This window comes from Zootoca vivipara, chromosome Z1 (assembly GCF_965207765.1).
Source record: "Zootoca vivipara chromosome Z1, rZooViv2.hap1.1, whole genome shotgun sequence".
NCBI lineage: Eukaryota > Metazoa > Chordata > Lepidosauria > Squamata > Lacertidae > Zootoca > Zootoca vivipara.
The window spans coordinates 74,070,263-74,095,141 of record NC_142583.1 but is presented as its reverse complement, the minus strand read 5'-3'; the positions used below and the strand labels follow the sequence as shown (position 1 = coordinate 74,095,141).

The 24,879-nt window shown below is 50.7% G+C and overlaps 1 protein-coding gene across 3 annotated transcripts in view; it reads left to right on the top strand.

The window, feature by feature from the left end:
* EXOC6B (exocyst complex component 6B) overlaps nt 1-24,879 on the top strand; it is a 221,059-nt gene that overhangs the window by 117,133 nt on the left and 79,047 nt on the right. For all 3 annotated transcript variants that reach the window (XM_035103722.3, XM_088660760.1, XM_035103719.3), the window contains exons 9-18: nt 4,343-4,426; nt 4,575-4,621; nt 6,658-6,778; nt 7,123-7,194; nt 7,859-7,956; nt 8,472-8,577; nt 10,035-10,144; nt 13,301-13,412; nt 15,228-15,362; nt 16,629-16,808. In XM_035103722.3, coding sequence (XP_034959613.1) covers nt 4,343-4,426; nt 4,575-4,621; nt 6,658-6,778; nt 7,123-7,194; nt 7,859-7,956; nt 8,472-8,577; nt 10,035-10,144; nt 13,301-13,412; nt 15,228-15,362; nt 16,629-16,808 — 1,065 coding nt within the window. The remainder of the gene's footprint in view (nt 1-4,342; nt 4,427-4,574; nt 4,622-6,657; nt 6,779-7,122; nt 7,195-7,858; nt 7,957-8,471; nt 8,578-10,034; nt 10,145-13,300; nt 13,413-15,227; nt 15,363-16,628; nt 16,809-24,879) is intronic.

The window sequence follows — 24,879 nt, the reverse complement described above, 5'->3', positions numbered from 1 at the left end:
TTCTGTGCAATGTGTCTAGTGCACCTTTTGAGAGCTGATGTCTGTCTCAGACAAATGCCTTCAGCTCCTCCTCACTTGTCCACTCCAGATCAGTGCCAAGGTGTGTGTTTACGAAGAGCGTGTGCGAAATGTGTTTTTCTAAATGTGCAAATAATCCTCATATATGTTAGAAAATGTTATCATATTGGGTTGTAGAATACACTGTTTCTGTACCTTTCCCCTTTTGCTCCCCCATGGTCTTATGTGGCCTGCCTGTTTAAAATCCTGCGTCAAAGTTTATGGAAAGTGGCGATCAGTTCAATCCACCCTTGGCAGAGCTAGCAGTGCTTTGGAAGGAGTCACTTCCAAAGGGCCTTCTCGGTAGTGGCACCCGTCCTGTGGAACGCCCTCCCAGCAGATGTCAAGGCAATAAGTAACTATTTTACTTTTAGAAGACAACTGAAGGCGGCCCTGTTTAGGGAAGTTTTTAATGTTTAATGCTGTACTGTTTTAATATTTGGTTGGAAGCTGCCCAGAGTGGCTGGGGAAACCCAGCCAGATGGGCGGGGTATAAATAATAAATTATTATTATTATTATTATTATTATTATTATTATTATTATTATTATCATCATCATCACTGCACAAGGACTGACCTGACCATCAAGGAGGGCTTTTAAATAGATTTTATACATTAGAGAGGAGGGAGGGCATCTGTGAACAGGGGCTAGACCCATTACGAACGGCGTTTGGCTGCTTCGAAAGCCCAGGCTCCTTCAGCCTCCTCTTTGCTGGCTGCTGTCAAGCCCTCTGAGGAGAAGCCCCCCTGGGTGTCAGACCTGGGGCTTGCCAAGATAAACCCAGGCTGCTCTAAGGGGCTGCTCCGCTAGCGGAATGAGCAGTGGGGAAGGCTCTTTGTTACAGAGGGGCAGAGAGGCCCAGACTGCCGGCCTTGAGCAGGGAAGGGCCTCTCCCAGGACTTCATAGAATTGTAGAGTTGGGAGAGACTACCAAGGGTCATCCACTCCAACCCCTGGCCAATGCAGGAATCTCACCTTGGTTTTTTGGAGGCCGAGGGAGGTGTTTAAGGAAGCCCAAGGGCCCACAACTGCACAGCGGACGCCTAGAGATGTTGGCCAGAGCAGCCATCCCTCTTGAGCTCCTTACTCCCTCTGTCCAGACCAACAACGTGTAGCAGCCCCGTGTGGTGCTACGAACTCACCCAAGGCCTCGGTGTCTGGGTCATCTGCTCAAAAGTGGGGCCTTGAAAAGGGGAGCTTGGAGGGGGAGGTGGGTTGAGGACTCTGGAGGGAGGGGCTGTCCTGGCCCAGCACCCTGGTGGGAAATGTGTGGGGAGGAGTCCAGGGAACAGGCAAGGTGGGAGAGGAACAGCAGCAATCCAAAGGGGGAGTGCAGAAGGGCACTTGAGTGTGGCTGCTTTGCTTTCTTACATAAGAATATCAGAAGAGGCTACTGGATCAGGCCATTCACCCACATAGTCCCTCATCCTGTCCTCACAGAAGGATGCCCTAATGGGAAATCTGCAAGCAGGATCCAATCCCAAGAGCCCTCTCCCCTCCTGCGGTTTCCAGGAACTGCGATTCAGAAACATGGTTGCCTCCAACTCTGGAGGGCAGAGTAGAACCACTGTGGCTAGTAAACCCATCGATAGCCCTCTCCTCCTCCGTGTATTTGTCTAATCCTCTTTCAAAGCCACCCCTGTTGGTGAACATCACTGCTCCTGTGGCAGGGAGTTCCATAGCTTATCCATGTGCTGTTTCTGATGGTAAGAACTGCTTGATGGACTCCCTCAGGAGGTGGTCCTGGAGGTTTTTAAGCAGAGGTTGGGTGGCCACCTGGCCAGGATGCTTTAGTCGAGATTCCTGCATTGCTGCGGGTTGGAATAGATGACCCCTGTGGGTCCCTTCCAACTCTACAATTCTATGATTCAATGACTTCCTTTCTTTCCATGGCACAGATGCTCACCACAGTCTCCCCTCCGTATCCATCTCCCTTCCAGCCATGGCATCAGGTGGTGCAGGGGACCCTTCTGTCCTGTACTGATGCCGGGATGGTGGCTGTTGCAGGATGTGGCCAGTAGGGGGCATCTCTTGACCACCCTTTTAGCCTTGCGCAAGGGTAGGGCCAGCCTCTGCCCCGCTGTGCAAATGAGCCAGATGGCGAAGTGTGATACCCCGCTGACCCTCATTAGTGAGCCGTATGAAAAGGGCTCCCCTCTTCACATGCAAACATATTAAAGCAGCCCTTAGAGTTCCCCCCTATATAAAACTGTCTTCACTTCCCCTGGCCAGGCAGTTAAAAGGGGAACTCCAGCTGCAGCCAGACAGGGGAAATGAAAGGCTTTAAGGAACTTTCTCGCTGCTCTCTTACCCACAAAGAGGGAGGGAGAGGGAGATTTAAATGGAAAATAGGCCTTTAGTTCCTTGGAGTCGGGTTGATTAGGAAAACATGGAGCTGCTGTTCCCAGTGGATGAGGCAGGAAAATCCCCCACCCCACCCCAGACTGCCTTTCTGGTGGCTACAGGGCTGGGCTGAGGGGGGTCTGCAGGGAAGGGCTTCCAAGTTTGGGGGCTGCCTTCATGGCGGAAGATACAGGGCAGATCACAGGGCCTGAACTTCCTTTTGCAGGAAGGGAGTCCGAGGGACTGAGGCAGATAGTGGGGATGGAGAGAGATGAACAAACGACAATGTGCAAATCGCCATGTCTATATGCCATCCAGCAGTTCCCAAGGAACTCAAAAGCGAAATTGCAGATCTTCTTACAAAAATGTGTAACTTGTCTCTCAAATCAGCCTTCATATCTGAGGACTGGAATGTAGCCAACGTAACGGCAGTTTAAAAAAGGAATCCAGGGGGGATATTGAAAATTGAAGGCCACTTAACTTAACATCTGTCTTGGGAAAACTGTTGGAAAGTATTGTTGAAGATAAAATGACCAAGCATATAGAAGAAGAAGCCTTGCTGAAGCAGAGCCAGCATGGCTTCTACAAAGGCATGTCCTGTCTCATGAACCTTTTGGAGTTTTTAAGGAGCGTCAACGTGCAGATGGATAGAGGCGGTCCACTTGGCATAGTGCACGTGGACTTTCAAAAAGCTTTTGGCAAAGTACCTCTCCAAAGAACTCTTGAGTAAGTTTGATAGTCAAGGGATAAGAGGAGAGGTCGTTTTGTGGATTAGGAATTAGTTAAATTGCAGGAAAGAGAGAGTTGGAATCAATTGAAAGGGGCAATTCTCCGAATGGAAAGTTGTAGAAAGCCGAGTCCACCAAAGAGGAGTATTGGGACCGGTGTTTTTTTTAACTTGTTCATAAACAATCTAGAGTTAGGGATGAGCAGTGAGGTGGCAAAGTGGTAAAATGGCAAATACAGCTCAATATAAGCAAGTGTAAAGTGATGCATGTCAGGGCAAAAAAAAATATGAATTTCACATATACACTCATGGGGGCAGACTTGGTGGTAACTGACCAGGAAGGAGAGCCTGGAAGCCCATTTCCCAGGACTGCCTGCTGAAACCAGGCTTGGGGATGGTCAGCCTGGGATATACTCTGTGATTCTATGATGCGTTTGATGAGATTCCTTCATTGCAGAGGGTTGGACTAGACTGTTGCATATTTAGCAGATTAATTGCACTGCAGAAAGCATGCTGGGGAGACCACACGTTCAGGAAACAATGAAGAAACGCAAAAATATATTTTGTTTGGCTTTAATTACAAAAACAAAAACTCCTCTTACATTAAATCTATAAGTTTGACCCATCCACCGACCCATTCACCAGAGTACTGTCCTGAGAGAGGGACACGCTGCTCTTTATATACTACAGTGATGCCTCGCAAGGCGAAATTAATTTGTTCCGTGAGTCGTTTTGCATTGTGAAAATTTCGTCTTGCGGTTTTCCAATTTAAACAAATCAAAGCAAAAAAAATCCATCTTGCGAGTCAACAAAAAGATTGCGAAACGCTTTCGTCTTGCGAGTTTTTCGTTGCGCGAGGCATTCGTTTTGCAAGGTACCACTGTCTACCCAATTGCTGACACAGCTTAATTAACACAACTAAACAGCACCTGCTATACTGCTTCACAGCTGTAAAACTAGGTCATGATCTGGCCTTTAAAGAGATACACATCTTGTGAAACGATAATGAACCTTAATATTTAAACCATTCAGCATAGATGACCCTCAGAGTCCCTTCCATCTCCTGGATTCTAGGCTTCTAGGGTCCAAGAGACTCAGGCCATGTTCAAAATGGATTTGTCTCAGTTCTTCACCTTTGGGGAGCAGCTGCTTTCTCTGGGCAGGAGGTGGTGGCGTTCAGGACTAGAGCTTGACTAGAGGTCTCCTCTTCTCAGGGTGCCCGAGATTCCTTTGAGAGCTACTACCGGAAGCAGAGGAGAAAGCAGGCCCGGCTGGTGCTGCAGCCCCCCTCCAACATGGTAGGTGGGGCTCCCTTAAATAGGTTTCCGGTTCAGAGCTGGGCTGGGCTGGAGGGTTTCTCCCCCCCCCCCTACCTCTGGATACCTGAGGTGGTTCTCTTCTCTTTTCAGCACATTTTAATCTTGATCCATTTCTCTCCCCCTCCAGCATGAGACATTGGGCGGCTACCGGAAATACTTCAATCAGATTGTAGGGTAGGTACTGTATTGTTATTTCTGTTCATCTGCTTAGATGCTGCAAACACTCCTCCTTTTAGAAAGGTGTTTTCTGAGTCCTACCTGGAGGGGTCTGAAGCAAAAGAACCAAGTGTTTCCTAAGTGAGTCCGAATGCCCCAAACCTTGCACAATGCATGCGAGGGCAGAGAGATCTTGCACATTTTGCAGGCTGGAGAATAAAGGGATTTTGTGTGCAGTGAATTGGGTATTCAGCCGCCATGGGAAGGGGGGGGGGCTGCAGAACCTCTTTTTTGGAGGTTTTCGAGAAGAAGACTGTCAGGGAGTCCTGGGGTTCAAGATGCCTCCGGCGTGACTTCCCACACCCTGAATGATGAGAGCACAGAGGTTTTCCTGGTTCTTGGGATCTTTCTGCTGCCGTGCTGAGCCAGTGCTCCTGCAGGAGCAGGTGCAAAGGATTCCTTGGCCCGGCTGTGGAGCAGAATGGAGCTGAGGTTTAACAGAAGTCACAGCATCAGGAGAGGCATAGCTCTCAAACGCCAGAGAAGTGTGCATTCACCAGGATTTCCCAGGTCACCGGTGGAAATAGGCCTGCAGAGCAAATAATTCTGGGGGATGTGAGCAAAGGAGCCGAGTGTGTGACTCGAGGGACACCACACACACACACACACACACACACACACAGACACAGACACAGATGCACACACTTGAGCCTGAAGCCCAGTTGCAAGTGCAATGTTAAGTAGAGGTGCATATTTAGAGGAAATTGCCTGGAAAGATGATCCTAAGAACATAATATGAGCCCTGCAGCTGGATCACGCCACCTAGCCCAGCATCCTGTATTCACTGTGGTCAAGCAGATCTTTCTTCTCCTTCTCCTTCTCCTTCTCCTTCTCCTTCTCCTTCTCCTTCTCCTTCTCCTTCTCCTTCTCCTTCTCCTTCTCCTTCTCCTTCTCCTTCTCCTTCTCCTTCTCCTTCTCCTTCTCCTCCTCCTCCTCCTCCTCCTCCTCCTCCTCCTCCTCCTCCTCCTCCTCCTCCTCCTCCTCCTCCTCCTCCTCCTCTTCTTCTTCTTCTTCTTCTTCTTCTTCTTCTTCTTCTTCTTCTTCTTCTTCTTCTTCTTCTTCTTCTTCTTCTTCTTCTTCTTCTTCTTCTTCTTCTTCTGCGATCCCTCAGAGCCGAGTAAGATTGTGTTCCATAAACACAGTTTTAACAGTGAGTCCGTAAGTGACTGTGGAGGCCAGTTCTGGATCCACACGTCCTTCCACAGTGGGGACATAGGTTTCCGGACGGGAGTTGATCCTGGTGAGGGTTTGCCAAGCATGCCTTCCGCTTAGCATGTTTCTCTCTTTCGTCCTGAGTTCAAGTGTCTTCAAAGCCCATGACACCTTTGGTAAAGGTTGTTCTCCAACTGGAGTGCTCGCAGGCCAGTGTTTCCCAGTTGTTGGTGTTTATACTACATTTTTAAAGATTTGCCTTGAGACAGTCTTTAAACCTCTTTCGCTGAGCACCAGCATTACGCTTCCCATTTTTAAGTTCAGAATAGAATAGTTGCTTTGGAAGACAAGAATCAGGCACCCAAACAACACGGCCAGTCCAATGAAGTTGATGTTGAAGAATCATTGCTTTGACACGGGTGGCCTTTGCTTCAGGCAGATGCCCTAATGGGACCTGGGTGCAGAAGCGTTCTCCCTTGGTGATTCCCATCGACTGGCAGCCAGAGAAATCCCACAGCATCACGGCTTGCAGCCAATGGTAGCCTTATTCTCTTTGAATTCTTTTAGACCCTCTTTAAGCTTTCCAGGTCTTGTCTGTGGCTTCCCAAGGTGAGGCTTTTCCCTGCCTTGGAGCGAATGGAGGAGACCCAGGAACTCCCAAGGGTGCAGCCGACCCAGAGCTCTGCACCAAGGCTGCTGATGGGGCTTCCCCGCAAATTGTAGGCTTGCCAGATGGATTTGCAGGAGCCCACCCACCTTGTGGGTTCTGTCGGATTCCATGGAGACTCAAGGACACCTGAGCTCGGCTCCTGACAGCCTCCCCTTCTTTTCCCTTTTGGCAGTTTCTTCGTCATTGAGGACCACGTCCTGCACACAAGCCAGGGTTTGGTGGACAGAGTCTACATCGATGAGCTCTGGGAGATGGCGCTGTCAAAGACGATTGCTGCTCTCCGGACACATTCTGTGAGCATCAGTCCTTTAGTCTGAAGTGGTCGTAGGTGGGCAGGCAGCCTTGCAGAAGTTGGGTGGGTGGGGGTCTTTGGATTCCCTTCCAGTGGTACCCTCTCTGCAATGAAAGCCATTCACTGTATTCCTCACTTTTTAAGGCAGGGCCTTGGTTACTATTGTTTTTCATAGCATCTGAAGGCTATTTTTTTTGGGGGGGGGGGAGGCGAAGTTAAAAGAGAACATTTCTTGTTTCTTTTTCACACACCCTCCCGGTGTGCTCCCTGTTCTGACCCTTCTGGAAAGAAGGTGGGGGTGGAACAGTAGCACGCCAAAAAATAACCCCTTTCCCTCTCTTACAGTCCTACTGCTCTGACCCCAACCTGATTTTGGACTTGAAGAATCTCATTGTGCTTTTCGCTGATACGCTCCAGGTGTGTTGCTCCCTCTGCCCCATAGGTCTGCCAGCTTTCTGCCATGTGCCCAGGACCTCCTCAGCCAGCCTTCTGAGCCTGGGCCCCTTCTCTCTGCCCCCCAACCCTTGTCTTGCTCAAAGGGGGGGGCTGCCCTACGATTTGCCACTTGCAGCAGCTGGTGACCCCCTGAATCTGTCCAACACTGGGCCTTACCTGACTCTTCCCATTGCTCGAGTGGCTGTAGCTTGCTGCCAAGGTTCCCCTGAGAGGTTCCCCTGCTTTTCTGCTCCTGCGAGACTTGCCTCTTCCCTTCGTATTCTGAAATTCCATCCACGGTTTTCTGGGCTTCATAGAGGAACGGTTTTCTTAGCTGTGATCCATCCCCTGCAACTCGAGGACCCTTGGGGTCTCTTCCAACTCTACGATTCTAGGATTCTGTGGGGAGGGGCTGCCCAAAATGTTCTCTGCTGCGATTTCTTGTGCTCCCCCCTAGAAGTGCAGCTTCCCCGGGGCCCTGCTCAAAGCCCCAGGAGCACCAAGGGGCAAAGCACCAAAGCTGCTTTCCGCATGACCCTTCAGGATGCAAAATGTCTCTCTCCCTGGATTTGCCGCTCTGCGTAATGTGTGAAGGCTGGCCCTTTGTGCCTTCCGTGTTCTTGAGTGTTTGTGTGTCTCTACCCAGGGATACGGCTTTCCCGTCAACCACCTCTTTGACTTGCTCCTGGAAATCCGGGATCAGTACAGTGAGACTCTGCTGAAGAAGTGGGCAGGAGCTTTCAGGTGAGGCTAATTTCAGAAGCCCCTGGGTGCTGGCCTCAAGCGTTTGGGGGGGGGCAGAGACCTCAGAGGTGCCAGCTGCCTCCTTTTCTCTTCCCCTGGCAAGATGCCTGGGTTATACCTGCTGCAGGGCTGGGTCTCACTTGACTCCAGAAAACACTCCAGGGAAGTTTTTGTGGGCTGGGGGAGGCTGCCTGTGCAAGGGGCTGCTGTGATTTGGTCCAATGGTGGCATCTGTTCCCTCTCTGCTTTCCACACACTTGACTGTATGTGCTGCAGGAGAAGCAGGATGGTGCCCACCTGACCACAGTACAATTCCTGAATCCTCAGTGGATCCTGGCGATGTTCTGCCTCCAGTGTCAGAATCACTCTACTGCTTTATTTTATTTTATTTTATTTCTTGCAAACGCTCCTGTGGGGGCTTCCTGGGAGGCCAAGGCCTTTCTCCTCCTACCTGAAGCAGAGCGAGGTCCATCTTTCTTACCGTCCTCCATTATTGTCGTTGCGGCATTTCACAGAAACATTTTGGATTCGGATAACTACAGTCCCATCCCGGTGGCCAACGAAGAGCAGTATCAGAAAATGGTCGGTCAGTTTCCCTTCCATGATCCGGAGCTGGAAAAGGTAAGTGGGGGGGGCAGGTAAGTGGGGGTTGGGGGTCTGGTGGGGTTTTTATGTTGTTGGTTTTTTGTATCTTTATTTTGGAGTGAATGATTTATGTGGAAATTGTCCACTTTGGTGGTGTATTTTTGATGTTATTGCTTATGACTACTTTAGTTATGCGTGTAGTTACATAATTTTTGTAGGTTTTGATCTGCCTTGAACATGGTTTTGACGTTGGAAAGACGGCATGCAAATAAAATGATTGATTGATTGAGGTGCTAAGTCAGAGCTTCCATTTGCTCCCCCTTAGATACTTTTCAAGAAAAAGCTGGGCAGGCATCTATCCTTTAAACTGAGAATGTTCTGCCTCAGAAGAAGAGCTCAGAAGAACCTCTCCGTACAGAGGCAAGAGGGAAAGGGCCTGGGGTGAAGGCTAGAAAGCTCTCCAACTTTGCCAGACTTTAGAGAAATAAACTTTTGTTCCTGGCGAACATGAGAAGGTTGGTGCAGCGGAGTCTTCACCAATCAGATGCTTTGGACTACAACTTCCATAAGCTTGAGCTGTCCTGGTGGGGCCTGAGGACATAAGAATGGCCTGCTGGATCAGGCCAAAGGCCCATGTAGTCCAGCTTCCTGTTCTTGCAGTGGCCAGCCTGGTGCCTGTCTGAGCCCAGGAGCAACTCTCCCTTCCTGTGGTTTCCAGCAGCTGGTTTTTGGAATAATAATAATAAATAATAATAATAATAATAATAATTTATTATTTATACCCCACCCATCTGGCTGGTTTTCCCCAGCCACTCTGGGCGGCTTCCAACCGAATGTTAAAAACAGTACAGTAAGCATTCACTGCAGAACCACCCTGACTAGTAGCCCATCGATGGCCTTGTCATCCATGAATTTGTCCAATCCTCTTTTAAAGCCGTCCAAGTTGGTGGCCATTGCAAAACAGCTGGATAGCACCAGCTTGTCCAAGGCTGGTGGTGTAGAGATAGGCAGAGGAACGTCGCTGAGGAACGGGGCGTTGGTTCCTGAAGGCCACAGCTTCAAGGCTAGAATCAAACTGACTTCAAAGGAATTCTGTGCCTGGTGCCACCCACGTGGGTTGAGGTGCCAGGGGGAGCTTGCTGGCAAGCCTCTTTCAGCCTCCCTTGGCTTGTTCCTACAGGAGGCCTGTGCTGCCGAACAAAACATGCTGGCCTGCTTGCCAGCTGCCCCAAATCAACATTGTGTGGGATCGATTCTAGGACTAGAAGGGCCAGTGAAAGAGAAGCCAGGCTGCTCTGTGTGGGGAAAGGCTTTGTCCAAGAAGGACTCCTGAAAGGGGAGTCGGGGGAGGGGGAGCAAAGGGGCTACGGTCTTACCTGTGGAAATAACAACAACAATAACAACAACAACAACAATTGCACCTGCTCCTTTGCATGTACCTTGGCCCTAGGATCTGCCTTGGGGGGTCTCTCACTCTCCTCTCCCTTTTTCAGCAACCGTTCCCCAAGAAGTTCCCCTTTTCCGAGTTTGTGCCTAGAGTTTACAGCCAGATCAAGGAATTTATCTATGCTTGCCTGAAGTTCTCTGAAGACCTTCATCTCAGGTATGACAACCAGATACTACTAACTCCTCTTGACTTGATAAAAACCAGTGCCTTTTCCCAGGGCATTTTGGGGCATAAAACCCATTCTCCCTTTGACTGCCTTTCTGCTTGGGCACCCCCTCTTCCTCTCGCCAGGTGGTGACAATGAGCATTGTCTGTTGGGCCTGTTATCATATTAAAAATGCTGTCATATAATAGGATCTGCGAATAATATTAGTCATCAACATATGTGTAATTTGGCTGAAGAAGACAGCTACCCTTCAAAGTACCCTACCCCAACCAGGCAGCCTTCAGATGGTTTGGACTATATCAGCCCCACCCAGAAAGGTGTGTGATGCTGAAGCAGGTGGGAGTTGTAAGCCAAAACATCTGGAGGGCACCAGGTTGGGGAAGGCTGCCTTCCCCAGCTGTTTGTAGCATCAGCTTTCAAGGGAGGAGCTTCAACCTTGAACAGAACTAGGTGACCCCTTCCCTTTCCATGTCAGAAGAAGAAGAAGAGTTTCTGCGAACATAAGCCGACTTTTTATTTTTATTAAATATGAACACTTGTGGAACGCATCACTCGTTCAGGCCACCAAATCTAGAATTTGAGGGGTTTTTTTTGACCTTTGGTACAGGGTACAAAGAGCCACGATTGCAGTGATGTTTGTCACAGATGGATGCCTTGAGGTATTTTCAGGATTGCGCCTCTGATTCCTTCTGGTTGAGTGTGGTTCTTCTACTCCTCTCTCCCCTGGATTCCCTTCTTTTTAAAAAACAGTGTGTGTCACACCACATGCGCCCATATGTTAAGGGCAAATGCTTGCAGAAAATGTCCACCTTTGGTTTGGATAGAGGGTGGAGTTCTCTCCCAAGGGACATTCCTGGGAGTTCAGAGCTTTCCTTTCTGCGATTCCCTTGAGCAGGACCAGCAGAGGACACTCCTGTTGCCTGGAGGCCACCTTGGTCCTTCATTAGAAATAAGTGCCTTTAATGTTATTATTTCCAGCCTTGGCTGAGCAGGGCCCTTTTTTTCCAGCAAGAGCAACAAGGGAGCTGAGAAAAACAGGCTCCTCCTCCTCCTGCTACTGTTGACTTTTCCCTTCAGCTTGACAGCCTGTATTAGTTTTTATTAGGACGTTTGCCTGCAAAGGCGACCGCGGCTTTTTTCTTTCTGCCTTTCTCTTCTCCCCTGTCATTTATGGTGCGCCCCGGAGTGATTGGGGTCAGGCTGTCCATCACAGCCGCCACGAAGGTCACGGCTGCTGTGGCAGGAACTCGGGGGCCGCCAGCCGTCACTGTCACAGATGTCTTTCTTTCGGCACACTCAATAGCTCCCCACCTCCCTGCCCCGCAAAGAGCAGACCCTGCAGCAAAGAAGGCAGGGTGTGATTTTTGTTAATTAGGATTCCAAGCAACAAATGCCTCCCCTTGGGGAGTAGTGGGGGGGGGGCAAGGAATGTGTACAAGGAGTGGGGGGGGTGGAGTAGCAGAGGAGGGAGAGTAGCAAACTAGGAGAGTTTAGAGTTGCTCCCTGGTTTGTCTGTCATGCTGCCCTTGAGATAAGAACCTCCAAGGAGCCTGCTGGGTCAGGCCCATGCTCCACCTAGTCCAGCGCCCTGTTCTCACAGGGGTGAAGCAGATGCCTCAGTGAGAAACCCGCAAGCAGGATCCGAGCACAAGAGCCCTCTTCCCTCCTGCCCTTTCCAGCAACTGCGATATTGCAGCGCTAGTAGCCACAGATCGCAGTCTCCTCCTCCATGATTGTGTCTAATTCCCATTTACAACCATCCAGGTTGGTGGCCATCCCTGCTTCCTGTGGCAGGGAGTTCCATAGTATGAAGAAGGGCTTTGACCTGACCTGAATCTCCCAGCCTTCCGCTTCCTTGGTGGCTTGTCCTTCCCTTCCTACTCTCTTTCCTTATATTGACAGACTCCTTGTCACTCTGGTCTCACAAAAGAAAACCTTTGGCCACGGGGTCTGGCACGGGGCACCCTTCCGAGTCTGGAGAATTGGGCTAGTGCCCTCATTGGCCCCTTTGTGGATCCCTTTGGGTGCTGCCCTCACCCAGACTCAGAGAGGCGCATGCCAGGAAACACACACCTGTTGATTCCTGTTTCTGGGAACATGACTTGGGCCTCACTCTGGGCGCCATTTGGGATGCTGTGGACTCTTCCACTGGATTGCAGCTGCCGTACATTAACACATGTTGAGGTCTCCCCTTGCTACATCTTCCTTTATTCCCCCATGCTTTCAGACCATTCCTGGATGTATGAAATACATGCTATTTGTTCTGGAATTTGATCATGGCGGTTTATATGAAACAATCAATGACAGTTTTCAGAAATTCAACATGGTTCCATTTATAGTAAAAGGTAAAAGTAAAGGGACCCCTGACCATTAGGTCCAGTCGTGACGGACTCTGGGGTTGCGGCGCTCACCACGATTTATTGGCCGAGGGAGCCGGCGTACAGCTTCCAGGTCATGTGGCCAGCATGACAAAGCCGCTTCTGGCGAACCAGAGCAGCTCATGGAAACGCCGTTTACCTTCCCGCCGGAGCAGTCCCTATTTATCTACTTGCACTTTGACCGTGCTTTCGAACTGCTAGGTTGGCAGGAGCTGGGACCAAGCAACGGGAGCTCACCCGTCATGGGGATTCAAACAGCCGACCTTCTGATCGGCAAGCCCTAGGCTCTGTGGTTTAACCCACAGTGCCACCCGCGTCCCTTCCATTTATAGTAGTATAACATAAAACAAAAAGAGAGTGAATCACAGGTGCCTGTTCCTCCTCACCTTCTCTTCCTCCCCAATTTGGGTCTTCATCTTTAGGGGCTCAGCTCAGCTTCTGCCGGGATGTCACTTCCTTTGTGATGAGAGGCTGATATCTCCATCCTCGACCACACAACATGCGCACACTCGGGGTGCAAACCATTGCTCGCCATCAGGACTCATCTGACTCATTCTGTTCCGCCGTCCTGAAAATTCAGAATTGCCATTTGCTGAAATCACAATTCCCTCAGGTCCTCGGTCTGCCTGGATGGCAACCATGTTGCCTTTGATGCTGGGTTTTTGAAAGGGCCACTTGACCCTCTAGGATCACCCGGTTCCAAAGCAATGCTTGATTCACTGCCCCTTTAAGCAATTTCTCTCCTTCATGTCTCTCTCTGCCTTTCAGCTCCACCGAAGTGGATGACATGATTCGGAAATCCACCAACTTGCTGCTGACTCGAACGCTGAGCAACTGCTTGCAAAACGTCATCAAGAGGAGGAACGTCGGCCTGACAGAGGCGAGTGCTCTGCCTTCGGATGTGGTGGGGTGTTCGCCCCTTCCTTCGTAGTTACTTCCGATATGGGAGCATGAATTCTGTGCCTCGTCTGAAAGGAAGAGCAATTTCCAGCAGTAGAAAGACACCTCTCTACACACTTGATTTATCTCTTCTCCTGCCTCCCACCTACTTCCTTGCCGTGGACACAAGATCTCTCAAATCCCATCATTTCCACCCTCCCCATTAAGGCCATTTCTTGTGCTGCTCCACAACACAGACGTTTCTTGGAGCGGTGGTGGTAGCTTCTCAAGCCTGCTGAAACCGAAGGTCCAAGTATCCTCTTAGCAATTCCTTGAAGGAGCGCTCCGTGAGGCACCTGCCAAATAAGATGGGGCCCCACTGATCAATGGGGACGTGGGGTCTGGGAGAACCTGCATGGAACACATGTGACTAAAAGTTGAATGGGGTGGTGTGGGGCTGGCTACCCCCAGCGTAAGTAGACCCTCAAGAGATCTTGCACCCATGTGCTGCACCCTCCACCCAGCCTCACCTCATCTTACTAACCCGCAAACAGCCAACCTTCTTGACTTAATAAGGTGGTGGCAAAAGGGGTAGTTAGATACAGTGGAACCTCGGCTCCTGAACGCCTTGGGAGCCGAACGTTCCAGCTCCCGGATGAATGAGAACCGGAAGTAATTGTTCTGGTTTTCGAACGTTCTTTGGAAGCCGAACGCCCAGGAAGCTGCTGCAGCCAATCAGAAGCCGCGCCTTGGTTCCCGAACTGTTTCTGGAATCAAACAGACTATGTTTGGGAACCAAGGTTCCACTGCGTTTGTAAGAAGCCTGGCAGGAGTGGGGCAAGTTGGTTTCAAAAAAACAGAAAGATGATCAAAAGTAGCTGAGATGGCTCCGGAGGTAAGAGGGAGCCCCACAACTGATGTGAATCCCCCTTCTTTAGCCCATGACCAGCATGTGAGTATCATAAAGAGAAAGAATGAAACTCTCCATTGCAGGCTTATAACCAACAACGTGCCCTTTAGATATGGTTGACAGCTGGGCCTGAGGAGAGCATTAGTCCATCAACCTCTGGAAGGCACCACATTGGCTATTCCTGATCTATAAAGTGTAAAATCCCCAGCACACAGGGGTGGGGTGGGGTGGGGTGGGGTGGGGTGGGGTAGGCAAGACGAGAAGAAGAGGTTCTGGTTTTCTTTTGTTGTATTGCTCCTCCTTAGAAATACCTGGAGACACCTCTAATGTCAGGCGCAAGAGCATTTTTATCTCCCCCTCCCCCCCAGCCCAAGAAAAAAATAAATAACAGGGCATGTTTTGCAGCAGTCACAAACCCTCAAATCCTGAGACAACCAAATTGGCTCTTTCTTAATTGCCCCTCAGAGTGCCTGCAGGTTTTCCTAAAGAGCCTTGTCTGAGCTGGGGGGAGGGAGGGAGGAGCTGTCACTCAGCCTCCCGTCACTTAAGACTTATTGGCAAAGGGCTTCAGATCTACTGTCTTGCTTTTTTTTTTCTGTAGCCAGATTGCCTTTTAATGGGATTGGAGACGAGCTGAATTTAGAAAATTCATTAGAGTTTTTCTTCTGCCTCTAGCAGAAATCCTTGGGAAATTCCTTCCCAGAGAGCCGTGAATGGCTTAGAAACATCACCTGTTGGGGAAAAGAGACCCGTTTTTCTGACTCTTTGTCCAAGTCTCTTGTGTTCTGCCAGAGGCTGTGTCTGAATGACCGCAGGTGCCCATTGTGGGTCGCCTTGGTTTTATCCGTACGGCTGTCGGTTGTTGAAAAACCAAAGTGTAAAAATGTGTGCCTGCTCCTTTTCCAGCTGGTCCAGATTATTATCAACACTACACACTTGGAAAAGTCCTGCAGGTTCCTGGAGGAATTCATAACCAACATCACCAACGTCCTGCCAGAAACTGTCCACACAACGAAGCTATATGGAACGACCACCTTTAAGGTGAGGCTGGTGCTGTGCGGCTGGTGGGAAGCTCTGTTAAAAGTACAATAACCAAGCATATTGAAGAACGAGCAATGCTGAAGCAGAGCCAGCATGGCTTCTGCAAAGCCAAACCCTGTGCCATGAACCTATTAGAGTTCTTTGAGAATGTCAGCAGGCATGTAGATGAAGGTGAGCTGGTTAACGTAGAGCCATGGAATCATAGAATTGTAGCGTCATTTAGTCCAAACCCCCTGCAACGCAGGAATCTCAACTAAAGCATCCATGACAGATGGCTGTCCAACTACTGCTTAAATACCTCCAATGAAGGAGAGTCCCCCACCTCCTGAGGGAGACTGTTCCACTGTTGAGCAGCTCTTACTTTTAGAAAGTTCTTCCTGGTGTTTAGTCGGAATCTCCTTCCTTGTAACTTGAAGCCATTGGTTCCGGTCCTACCCTCCAGAGCGGGAGAAAACAAGCTTGCTCCATCTTCCATGTGACAGCCCTTTAGGTATTTGAAGATGGCTGTCGTATCTCTTCCCAGTCTCCTCTTTATGGGGTTAAATTGGGTATAATCCCCTTAACTGTTCTTCATAAGGCTTCGTTTCCAGACCCTGGATCATCTTGGTTGCCCTCCTCTGCACATGTTCCGGTTTGACATCCTTCTTAAATTGTGGTGCCCAGAATTAGATACAGTTTTCCAGGTGTGGTCTGACCAAGGCAGGATAGAGTGGGACTATGACTTCCCTTGATCTGGACCCTAGACGTCTGTTGATACAGCCCTGAATAGCATTAGCTTTTTTTGCTGCTGCCTCACACTGTTGACTCACGTTAAGCTTGTAGTTCACCAAGACCTCTAGATCTTTTTCACCTGTACTGCTGGTAAGTCAGGTGTCCCCCATTCTATATTTGTGCATCTGGTTCTCTTCCTGCCTAAGAGCAGAACCTTATCCTTGGACTTCCAAGAATGATTGCCATTTGGACCTGAGCTTTTTAACTTGTGCATAAATGATCTAGAGTAAGAGCCTAGCAGAGAAGTTGCCAAGTTTGCTGATGATAGCAAATGGTTTAGGGCCATTAAAGCTCGCCGCCATTGTCAAAGGGTTTTCTTTTACTTGCATATTTATTTATTATATAAGCTACATTTAGTACCTGCCCTTCACAAAAGGCCCCAGGGAGGTTACATCCTCCTGAAGGATCCTGGAGGCAGTCATGGATGGTCCACCTCACTCAAAGAACTCCAGTTGCGATGCTTCGTTTCCTGCTGAGCCTGCTTTTCTTCCTCAGGACGCTCGCCATGCTGCAGAGGAGGAGATCTACACGAACTTGAACCAGAAGATTGATCAGTTCTTGCAGCTTGCAGATTATGACTGGATGGCCGTCGAGGCAGGTTCAAAGGCCAGCGACTATCTAGTGGACCTCATTGCCTTCCTGCGGAGCACCTTCGCGGTCTTCACACACCTTCCTGTAAGTATGCCTCGGAACAGGAAGGCGGTTCTTCTCCCTCTCCCACTTCTTTCTCTTCTTCTTCTTTTGGGGAGCTTCTGATCCAGTTGCACGTGTCCTGAGCTACCACAGATGCAGCTGGCAGGAGAGGATGATGTTAGAGAGCCAGTGTGGTGTAGTGGTTAAGAGCGGTAGACTCGTAATCTGGGGAACCGGGTTCATGTCTCCGCTCCTCCACATGCGGCTGCTGGGTGACCTTGGGCTAGTCACACTTCTCTGAAGTCTCTCAGCCCCACTCACCTCACAGAGTGTTTGTTGTGGGGGAGGAAGGGAAAGGAGAATGTTAGCCGCTTTGAGACTCCTTCAGGTAGTGATAAAGCAGGATATCAAATCCAAACTCTTCTTCTTCTTCTTCCCCAGAGGTGGTTAAGGCAAAACCCAAGGGCCAGAGCTGTTCCCTAGCTGTGGACAAAAGTCTCCTCCTCCTGGAGCTGCTCAGAAACTGCTTTTGCTGAAGGGGGAGGATGACATCCAAGCCTCTTCTTCACATTGTGCTTGATGGGTCTTTCCACAAGCTTTTCAGTGCCAAAAGCCACTTGGGAAAACCCTGCTGCCTCTGACCCCCCCCCTTCCTCCAGCCCTGGCTTCTCTCTCTGTCCTGCTGAGTCCTGCTGGCCATGTGTCATTCACAGGAACAGTTTCCTCTCTAGGGTTAAACTCTGAAAGACCAGATCTCCCTGTTTGCAGCAGAATCAGGCTGGCTAGCACCTCTCGTCTTGCACGCCCCTCAGCAGTTTGTCAACTTTAAAGAAACTGTTTGTTTTAAACGAATTGGTAACACTGAGCATAAGTGCTGTATTATATATATATATATAACACAACCACAAGACATTTCTCAAAGGCAGGCAAGCCTGTCTGAATCATAGGAGGGAGTGGCAATCATGCCACCAAATAAGGGTCCAGTTCAATGGTTGATATGTCTCTGAAACGCTGGGCGGAGGAAGGTGAAACTGCCTGAGGGTAGCTTTCCATATTCTAGTGGTGTGGCATATTCCATTGGAGAAGCAGATTGTGGCCATTCTGAAGATGCTCTTAGCTCTCTGCAGACGATTTTTCCGAGGTTAAACCGTGCATGGAGTAGGGAGAGAGCAGGATTGCACCTGCTGGCCTTGCCCCACCCCCAGTCTGTCCTTGGTTCGGGACCAGCCTGATCTCATTGGTGGGGCTTTCACCCACAGTCGTTTCCATTGGCTGCCACTCAACGACTTGAGCTTTTGTCGTCGTTTTGTATATACTTTTTGGATTGGGGAGACTGCAGTGGTGAAGTTATCCATCCTTCATTTGAGTCCAGGCTTAGGAAGTATTTGGCAAATCTCAAGGGTTCCGGATCTCTGTTGTGCATTTTCCTTCTAGCCAGAGCCCCCCACCCCACCCCGGCCAAATCCAGGCCTCAGAATAAAGTGGGGAGAGAAATAGAAGATGGTGCAAAAAGAGAGTTCAGATCTCTGTGTGAGAGAGGTGGGGTTTGTGTGTGAGGTTTTCTCACCCACGTAATTTGAATGCTCCTTTCACATTAGTGGCAAATGGGAGAAGAAGTGAGCAACGTACAAGAGGGTGAAATGAGTATCCATTGTCAGTGGCTACATTTCAGTGAAATGTGAGCATGCACAATCCCTCTTGCGGATCTTGCGCACACTATTTAGTTTTGGTCATTGTATGACATGATGTTGAAGGGGACGTGTCTCGCCCGCCCCGCCCCGCTTTCCCTGGGACAGGGTTGGGGAGAGCCCCACTCCTCAGTCGAGGTCTGGCTTATCCAGTTGGTGACCTCCTTTAGCAGCTCAGCTCTGCGGGGGACGCTTTTCCACCGGAGCATGAAGCATCCCTAACGTGGAGATGTGCGGGAATGCAGGACGTCTCCGCGATGATTTATGGGATGGGTCTGGAGTGATTAATCTTCCTTAAACCATTAATGATGTTCTCCCAGATTGATCAGGACATTCTCAAAGTAGGGCTGGGAGAGACCAAGCGGAGACTTTCCGGTGGGCGCTTCTGTTCTCATGGCCAGAAGTGGTCTGGTGGCTGCTCTGTCGGAGAGTCTGGACAGGACCTGCTCCCCCAAAGAGGGTGGCACAACCCCTCTGGTCCTGACGGGTGCTTCTCTGTCCTGCTGCTTCCTCACTGGGTGCTGGCCTGAGAAGAGGGCAGCAAATGGGACCCGGGACCCGCTTGCCTTGCACTCTCAAATGCTCAAGCCCAAGGTGAAGAGTTTGCGCATGAGGGTGGGGCCCTCCGGCCTGCGATGGCCGCCACGCAGAGAACTTCCGTGGTGGTTTGGAGTAACCGTTTTCAGATGGCCTTGAAAGAGCGGAACGTGCTCAGGGATGAAACCCTGGGGCAGGGACCCCCACCCCATTAGTCGAGCAAGGTGGTAGTGTTTTGCCATGAAGGAATGGGGGGCAAACCCTTGCACCCCCTGCTCCCTCTCTCCCAAATCTAAAATAATACAAGCTAGTAGCAGGAGATGGCTATCGTGGCAGAGAGAGAGAGAGAGAGAGAGAGAGAGCCCCTTTGTCTCTGGTGGCTGCCTGTTATTTTAATTTCATGTCAGACAAGTCAGAGTAAATCGCCCGGACAGATCTGCGCCAAGCGTGCGGATTTGTTGACTCTAAGCCTTTTGCAGATGGAAGGTTATGTCAACACCTATGGCGGGGCTGTCAGCTTAACAAAGCAAGGAAGTTTTTTATTTGTTGGGGAAAGGAGTGTTTTTCTGTTTTGATTTTTAAGTTTCCTTTAATCCTCGGAGGCTTGTATCTTGATAACCTTCTTGTGCGGGGTAATCGGGGAAGGTCAGGAGGTTACGGCGACCTGGGAAGGGGAAGTAATCTTTCAGCAATCCTCCCGGCCATAATCGGCTCCAGCAGTTCAGCCTGAACTCTGTGCAAGGGGAGCCTGGTGTTCGCTCTCCCTCCCTCAGCCTCTCTCTCGCTTCCCCCCCCTCCTCCGCTGTTTACTTTTGGCCAGATGGTGAGCGCAGATTTCAGATGGAACCGTGCAAAATCTTTAAAAGTCTTGCTTGGGTCCAGGCCCTCCTTCATGGCCGTCGCCGTCCTTGCACAGAAAGCCTTTGCTTGCCCCTGGGGGGTGGACAGCTTTGCAAAGTTTATTTCCCCATGAAAGAAATTTGCCTCTTTGGATGGGCTTGTCAGCACATCCGTAATGCAGCTGCTCACGTATCTGAAATGTGAGGGAAACGGCACCTTTCGGTTTGGGTCCAAAAGCCACATCCTAACCTAGGAGCTGGTGGGGGAGGGGGCGAGGCTAAGCTGGGACCCACAGAGCCCTTGGCCAGGATCTTGCCTTGACCATGAGCTCTCTTGAGCAAGCCAGGCTCACTCAGCTGCAGACCCTTTCCCCATCTGCAAGACGCGGGCAAGATTGCTGTCAGAAAAGGCGAGTGAGAGGCATCATGGCAGAAGTTTATAAAATTATGCACGGCATGGAGAAAGTGGGTAGAGGAAAGTTTTCTTCCCTCTCTGATAACCATAGAACTTGTGGACATTCGAGGAACTGAATGTTGAAAGATTCGGGACAGATATAAAGCCCTTCCTCACACAGCGCAGAGTTAAACTATGGAGGAAACCCCAGCATTGGTATAGCTAGTGAGCCCAGCAGCAAAATCCCCAGAGAGACCCCTGGCTGGTGATGCCCCTCAGTTTGTGAACCCCCCTCCCCCCTCCAGACATGAACAGCAGTCCTCCGTCTGGCCCAGTGACCTGTTCCCAGTGGCAGTTCCCCCTCCCTCCCTCCCTCCCTCCTCACCCAGATTTTATTCTTATTAGTTGTTAAATTCATATATCACTCTTCAGCCGAAGATCACAGGGCAGTTTACAGGATGAACACCCACAAAGTATTTCTAGAAATATTTGTATACCACTGTGTCATAACCCGCCCCGCCCCCCAATCAAAGTGATTTGCAGCAATAAAAACATAACGCTATGCAATAAAAGCCATCTAGAAAAGGCTCAAGGCAGACATCAGTTAACTGTTGTGGAAAGAGGCATTCTTAATTGTTTGCCTCGCCTTGGTGGAACAGACAACTTTTCAGTAGGCCTTGAGACGTACTGTAGATGCAGAAGGCACCTGCGGGATTTCTGTTGGCAGAGAGTTCCACAGGCGCCTCTGAATTCTCGCAAGCAAGGCTGGCCCCCTTCCCCTCCTCTGCAACCGCTCCCTGGAGGCTCTGACCTCAGGGCCAGGATCCACCTGTCCCCCAGATTGCTTCCCTTGTCCTTGGCCAGGCTGTCTGTGGAAGAGAAGCCGGTCTGTGACTCCCTAGGCAATGCTTCCCTTCCTCCCTGCGGAGGAGGACAGTGCCAGCTGCTGCTGCGTGGAGCCAGCCTGCCCCCCCCTGCCTCCTTTGGCTGCCATTGCCCCCTCTTGCTGCCTGCCTGCCTGCCAGCTGGGTGGGTCTGTGTCTTCTGAAGCTTCCTGTCTTGACCTTCCCTCTGTAGGGGGATTCCTATGCCCACTCAGCCATGCCGGTGAGTATGCCCAGTGCGCTGCCCGCGTTCCATGCCGCCCTGCTTGCCCCTTGTCTGTTAGAAGGTTCCTTGAACCAGCCGGGGCCTGCGGGCCCAGGAGGCGGCAGGGTGTGGGGCCTTTATCCTGAGAGCAAAAGAAGCACAGCTCCAGGTGCCAGATCCCTCCGGAGCAAGGCAGCAATTCATAAGCTGCTACAGGCGCTGTTTAAAAGGGTCATAACTGTTTCATGGTCCAGACATGGCCCAAGGCAGGTGGGTGGGGGGTGCAGGTGGTTCCCAAAGCACCCATTGTCCCTGCGGTGCCCTCCTTTGGCCAGAGGGTGGCACTCGAGTTCAGACGTGTTCTGAGGCTCCATCCCCCAGTTTGTCCATTCCCAGTTCCTCTGCCCAAAAGTCAAGGTGAGAGATCAGCAGGGCAAAGGCCATCCTTGGAGGATGCGGGAGCAGAAGGCAGGCTCTTCCACAGGGCACTGTTGAGCTGTCCTGGGCCCAAAGTGTCTTCTCCAGCCTCACCTTGAAATCCTTTGAGGAAGGACACTTCTCGCCTTTCAAAGCTCACCTCTTGCAGTCCTTGGACTGCCCCCAAGTGGGAATTTTCCCTGTAAGATTCAGCCCCGGACCACCTTAAGCTTTGCTCCCTGTCCTCTCCTCACAGGTCAGAGGACTTGTATGGAGGTCAGTTTCTCCTCTGGCATAGAATCAGAGTATCGGAGAGTTGGAAGGGGCTCCAAGGGTTTGCCAGTCCAGCCCCCTGCAATGCAGGAATCTCAACGCAGATGACGGGTGGCCACACAACCGCTGCATGATCCAGCGGGGAGTGGGTCTTCCTCTACAAGCCCCTGTGGAATCTGCAGGGAATGTGCCTGAGCTCCCCGGGAATCTTGCAGGAAGAACCCTGACCAGGGCCGTCTTGAGCATAGCTGGCGCCGTGGTGCGAACTATCCCTCCGGCACCCCCCCCCCGTTTCCGAGTGCAGCTGCCACGCGGGCGGAGCAGCGCGGCGCCCCCCTGGCGGCCCGACGCCCTGGCGCCTTGCGCCACCCAGCCTTGCCTTAGGGCCGGCCCTGACCCTGACTCCCTTCTCTCCTCCCCCCCTGGGTCTGTTTTGGGGCTGCTGCCCCCACCTCAGTGAAAGGCAGAAATGCAGCCTTCTGGTTCAATGAACGCTTCTAACAGCTTCCATCCCTGCTTGGTTCCCCTCTGGTAGAGAAGCACATCCAAGTCTGTCCTGACTGTTCCCCCCCCTTCCAAAAGGCGCATTAACCCCACGTGTGCTTCACCGCTAGAGGCGTAGCTGCTTTACCATTTGAGTCTCTGGCATGCAGGGATGGACACAGAGAAGCCTTTTTTCCACCGGTTGACTCGTGTCCCAGGGAGCTCTGCCTGAAGTCCTTTGGGGCTTTAAGCAGCCGCAGTCTCTGCCACCCACATCAGGGTAGCTCCACTTGGGTCACCCAAGGAAGGTGGTCCGGTGTCAGCAGGCGGGGTTAATTCCTGGTGCCCCACAGGCTTCTTGAAGGACTGGAGGAGGGGGCTGGGCAGCATCCGGGAAGGAGCTCTCCACACTTTTCCCCCAGTCTCCTGGCTCTTGTTCAGGATAAGCAGCTGTTTGCAGCCAGTGTGGATGGCGGGGAAGGCTGTGTGCCCTGTGGCCACTGAATCCAGATGAAGAGCCGGGCGGCGGCAGTGGAGCCTGCAGAGGTGGGTGGGTGCCCAGGGGTGGAGGGCTCCTTCCGCTGGACGTGACATCACCCTACGTCTGAAAGGGACTCGGCTTTCCCATTCAGCTGCGTGTCTTAACTACCACCGTTTTAAAAACGTAAATAGTCTCACGTTGTATTCTCTAGTTAGTTTCTACTAACTGAGCAAGCCGGGCACTAATCCAGTTGGCATGTTAGAAAAATTAGAGTGCACCCTTTGTCCATTCCACATTCTGCTACCCAAGATGGTTCCAAATCAAGTTCCCTCGATGCCTGCCCCAAAGACTGCATTTGGCAGAAGATTTTAGGATCCGTAGTATGCCTCTATCACTTTTGTGGAGAGGTAGGGATTCCCCTAGGCTACAGGATAGTACCAATGATCTCCTGCAGCACCATCCAAATTCCTTCCTCAGATGCAAGGGGCTTGGCTATCTCCCTTCCTCCATATGTCTTTGACTGGGTGGTGAATTACATATGGACAGGTCAGAAGGGTTCGTTCTTGGGCTCTGCCTACAAGAAGCTGGAGGACTTCATAGAAACAGAGAATTGTAGAGCTGGAAGGGACCCTAAGGGTCATCCAATCCAACCCCCTGCAATGCAGGGATCTCAGCTAAAGCATCCAGGTCAGATGGCCACCCAACCTTTGCTTAAAAACCTCCAGTGCGGGAGAGTCCAGCACCTTCCAAGGGAGATCATTCCATTATTAAACAGCTCTCCCCATCAGAAAGTTCTTCTTAAGGTTTAGTCAGAATCTCCTTTCCTGCTGAATCCATGGGTTTGAGTCCTACCCTCTGGAGCAGCAGAATTGCTGTAGAGTTTCCCAGGCAACTTGGTTCATTTGCCTCACTAAATTGCCCTTCTCTCAGAAATGAGCTGGTAGAAAGTTAAGTGTTTGTTCTTCATTTATGAAAATTGGGTGCTGTGAGTTTTGCAGTGCACAAGCATCCAATCCAATTTTTGAATTATGGTGCTGGAGGAGACTCTTGAGAGTCCCATGGACTGCAAGAAGATCAAACCTATCCATTCTTAAGGAAATTAGCCCTGAGTGCTCCCTGGAAGGACAGATCGTGAAGCTGAGGCTCCAATACTTTGGCCACCTCACGAGAAGAGAAGAATCCTTGGAAAAGACCCTGATGTTGGGAAAGATTGAGGGTACTAGGAGAAGGGGACGACAGAGGACGAGATGGTTGGACAGTGTTCTCGAAGCTACGAACATGAGTTTGACCAAACTGCGGGAGGCAGTGCAAGACAGAAGTGCCTGGCGTGCTATGGTCCATGGGGTCACGAAGAGTCGGACACGACTAAACGACTAAACAACAACAAAAGCATCCAATCGTGAAAGAACAGGCCCTCCAGCCAAGTGAAGATTCATCTTGCCAGGGTCTGTGGCTGCCACTGTTGCATCATGAGAAACAGCCAAAGACAAGGAAGCGCACAAGGATGTCCCAGGATGTGCAGCCAGCCAGTGGCCCCTTGCGTGGAGATGAGTGAACTTTGCTGCATGCAAACAAGTCGTGGTGCTCAGGCAGTTTGGGGTATGGATTGGTCATTATGTGAGATGTGTTTGCAGCAGCCTCTACCAGGCTGCTTGTGTGTGTGTGTGTGTGTGTGTGTGTGTGCACGCCCATCAGCTGTAAGTTGAGGATTATTATTATTAGCTGCATTTGCATTCCATGTTTTCTTCCAAGAAGCTCACGGTGACATACGTGGTTCTCTCCCCTCCTCATTTAAACCCCACAACAACCCTGCGAGGTAGGTTAGGCTGAGAGGCAGCGACTGCCCCAAAGGTCACACCCAGTGAGCTTCATAGCTAAGGGGGGATTTGAACCCAGGTCCTTGAAACACTGT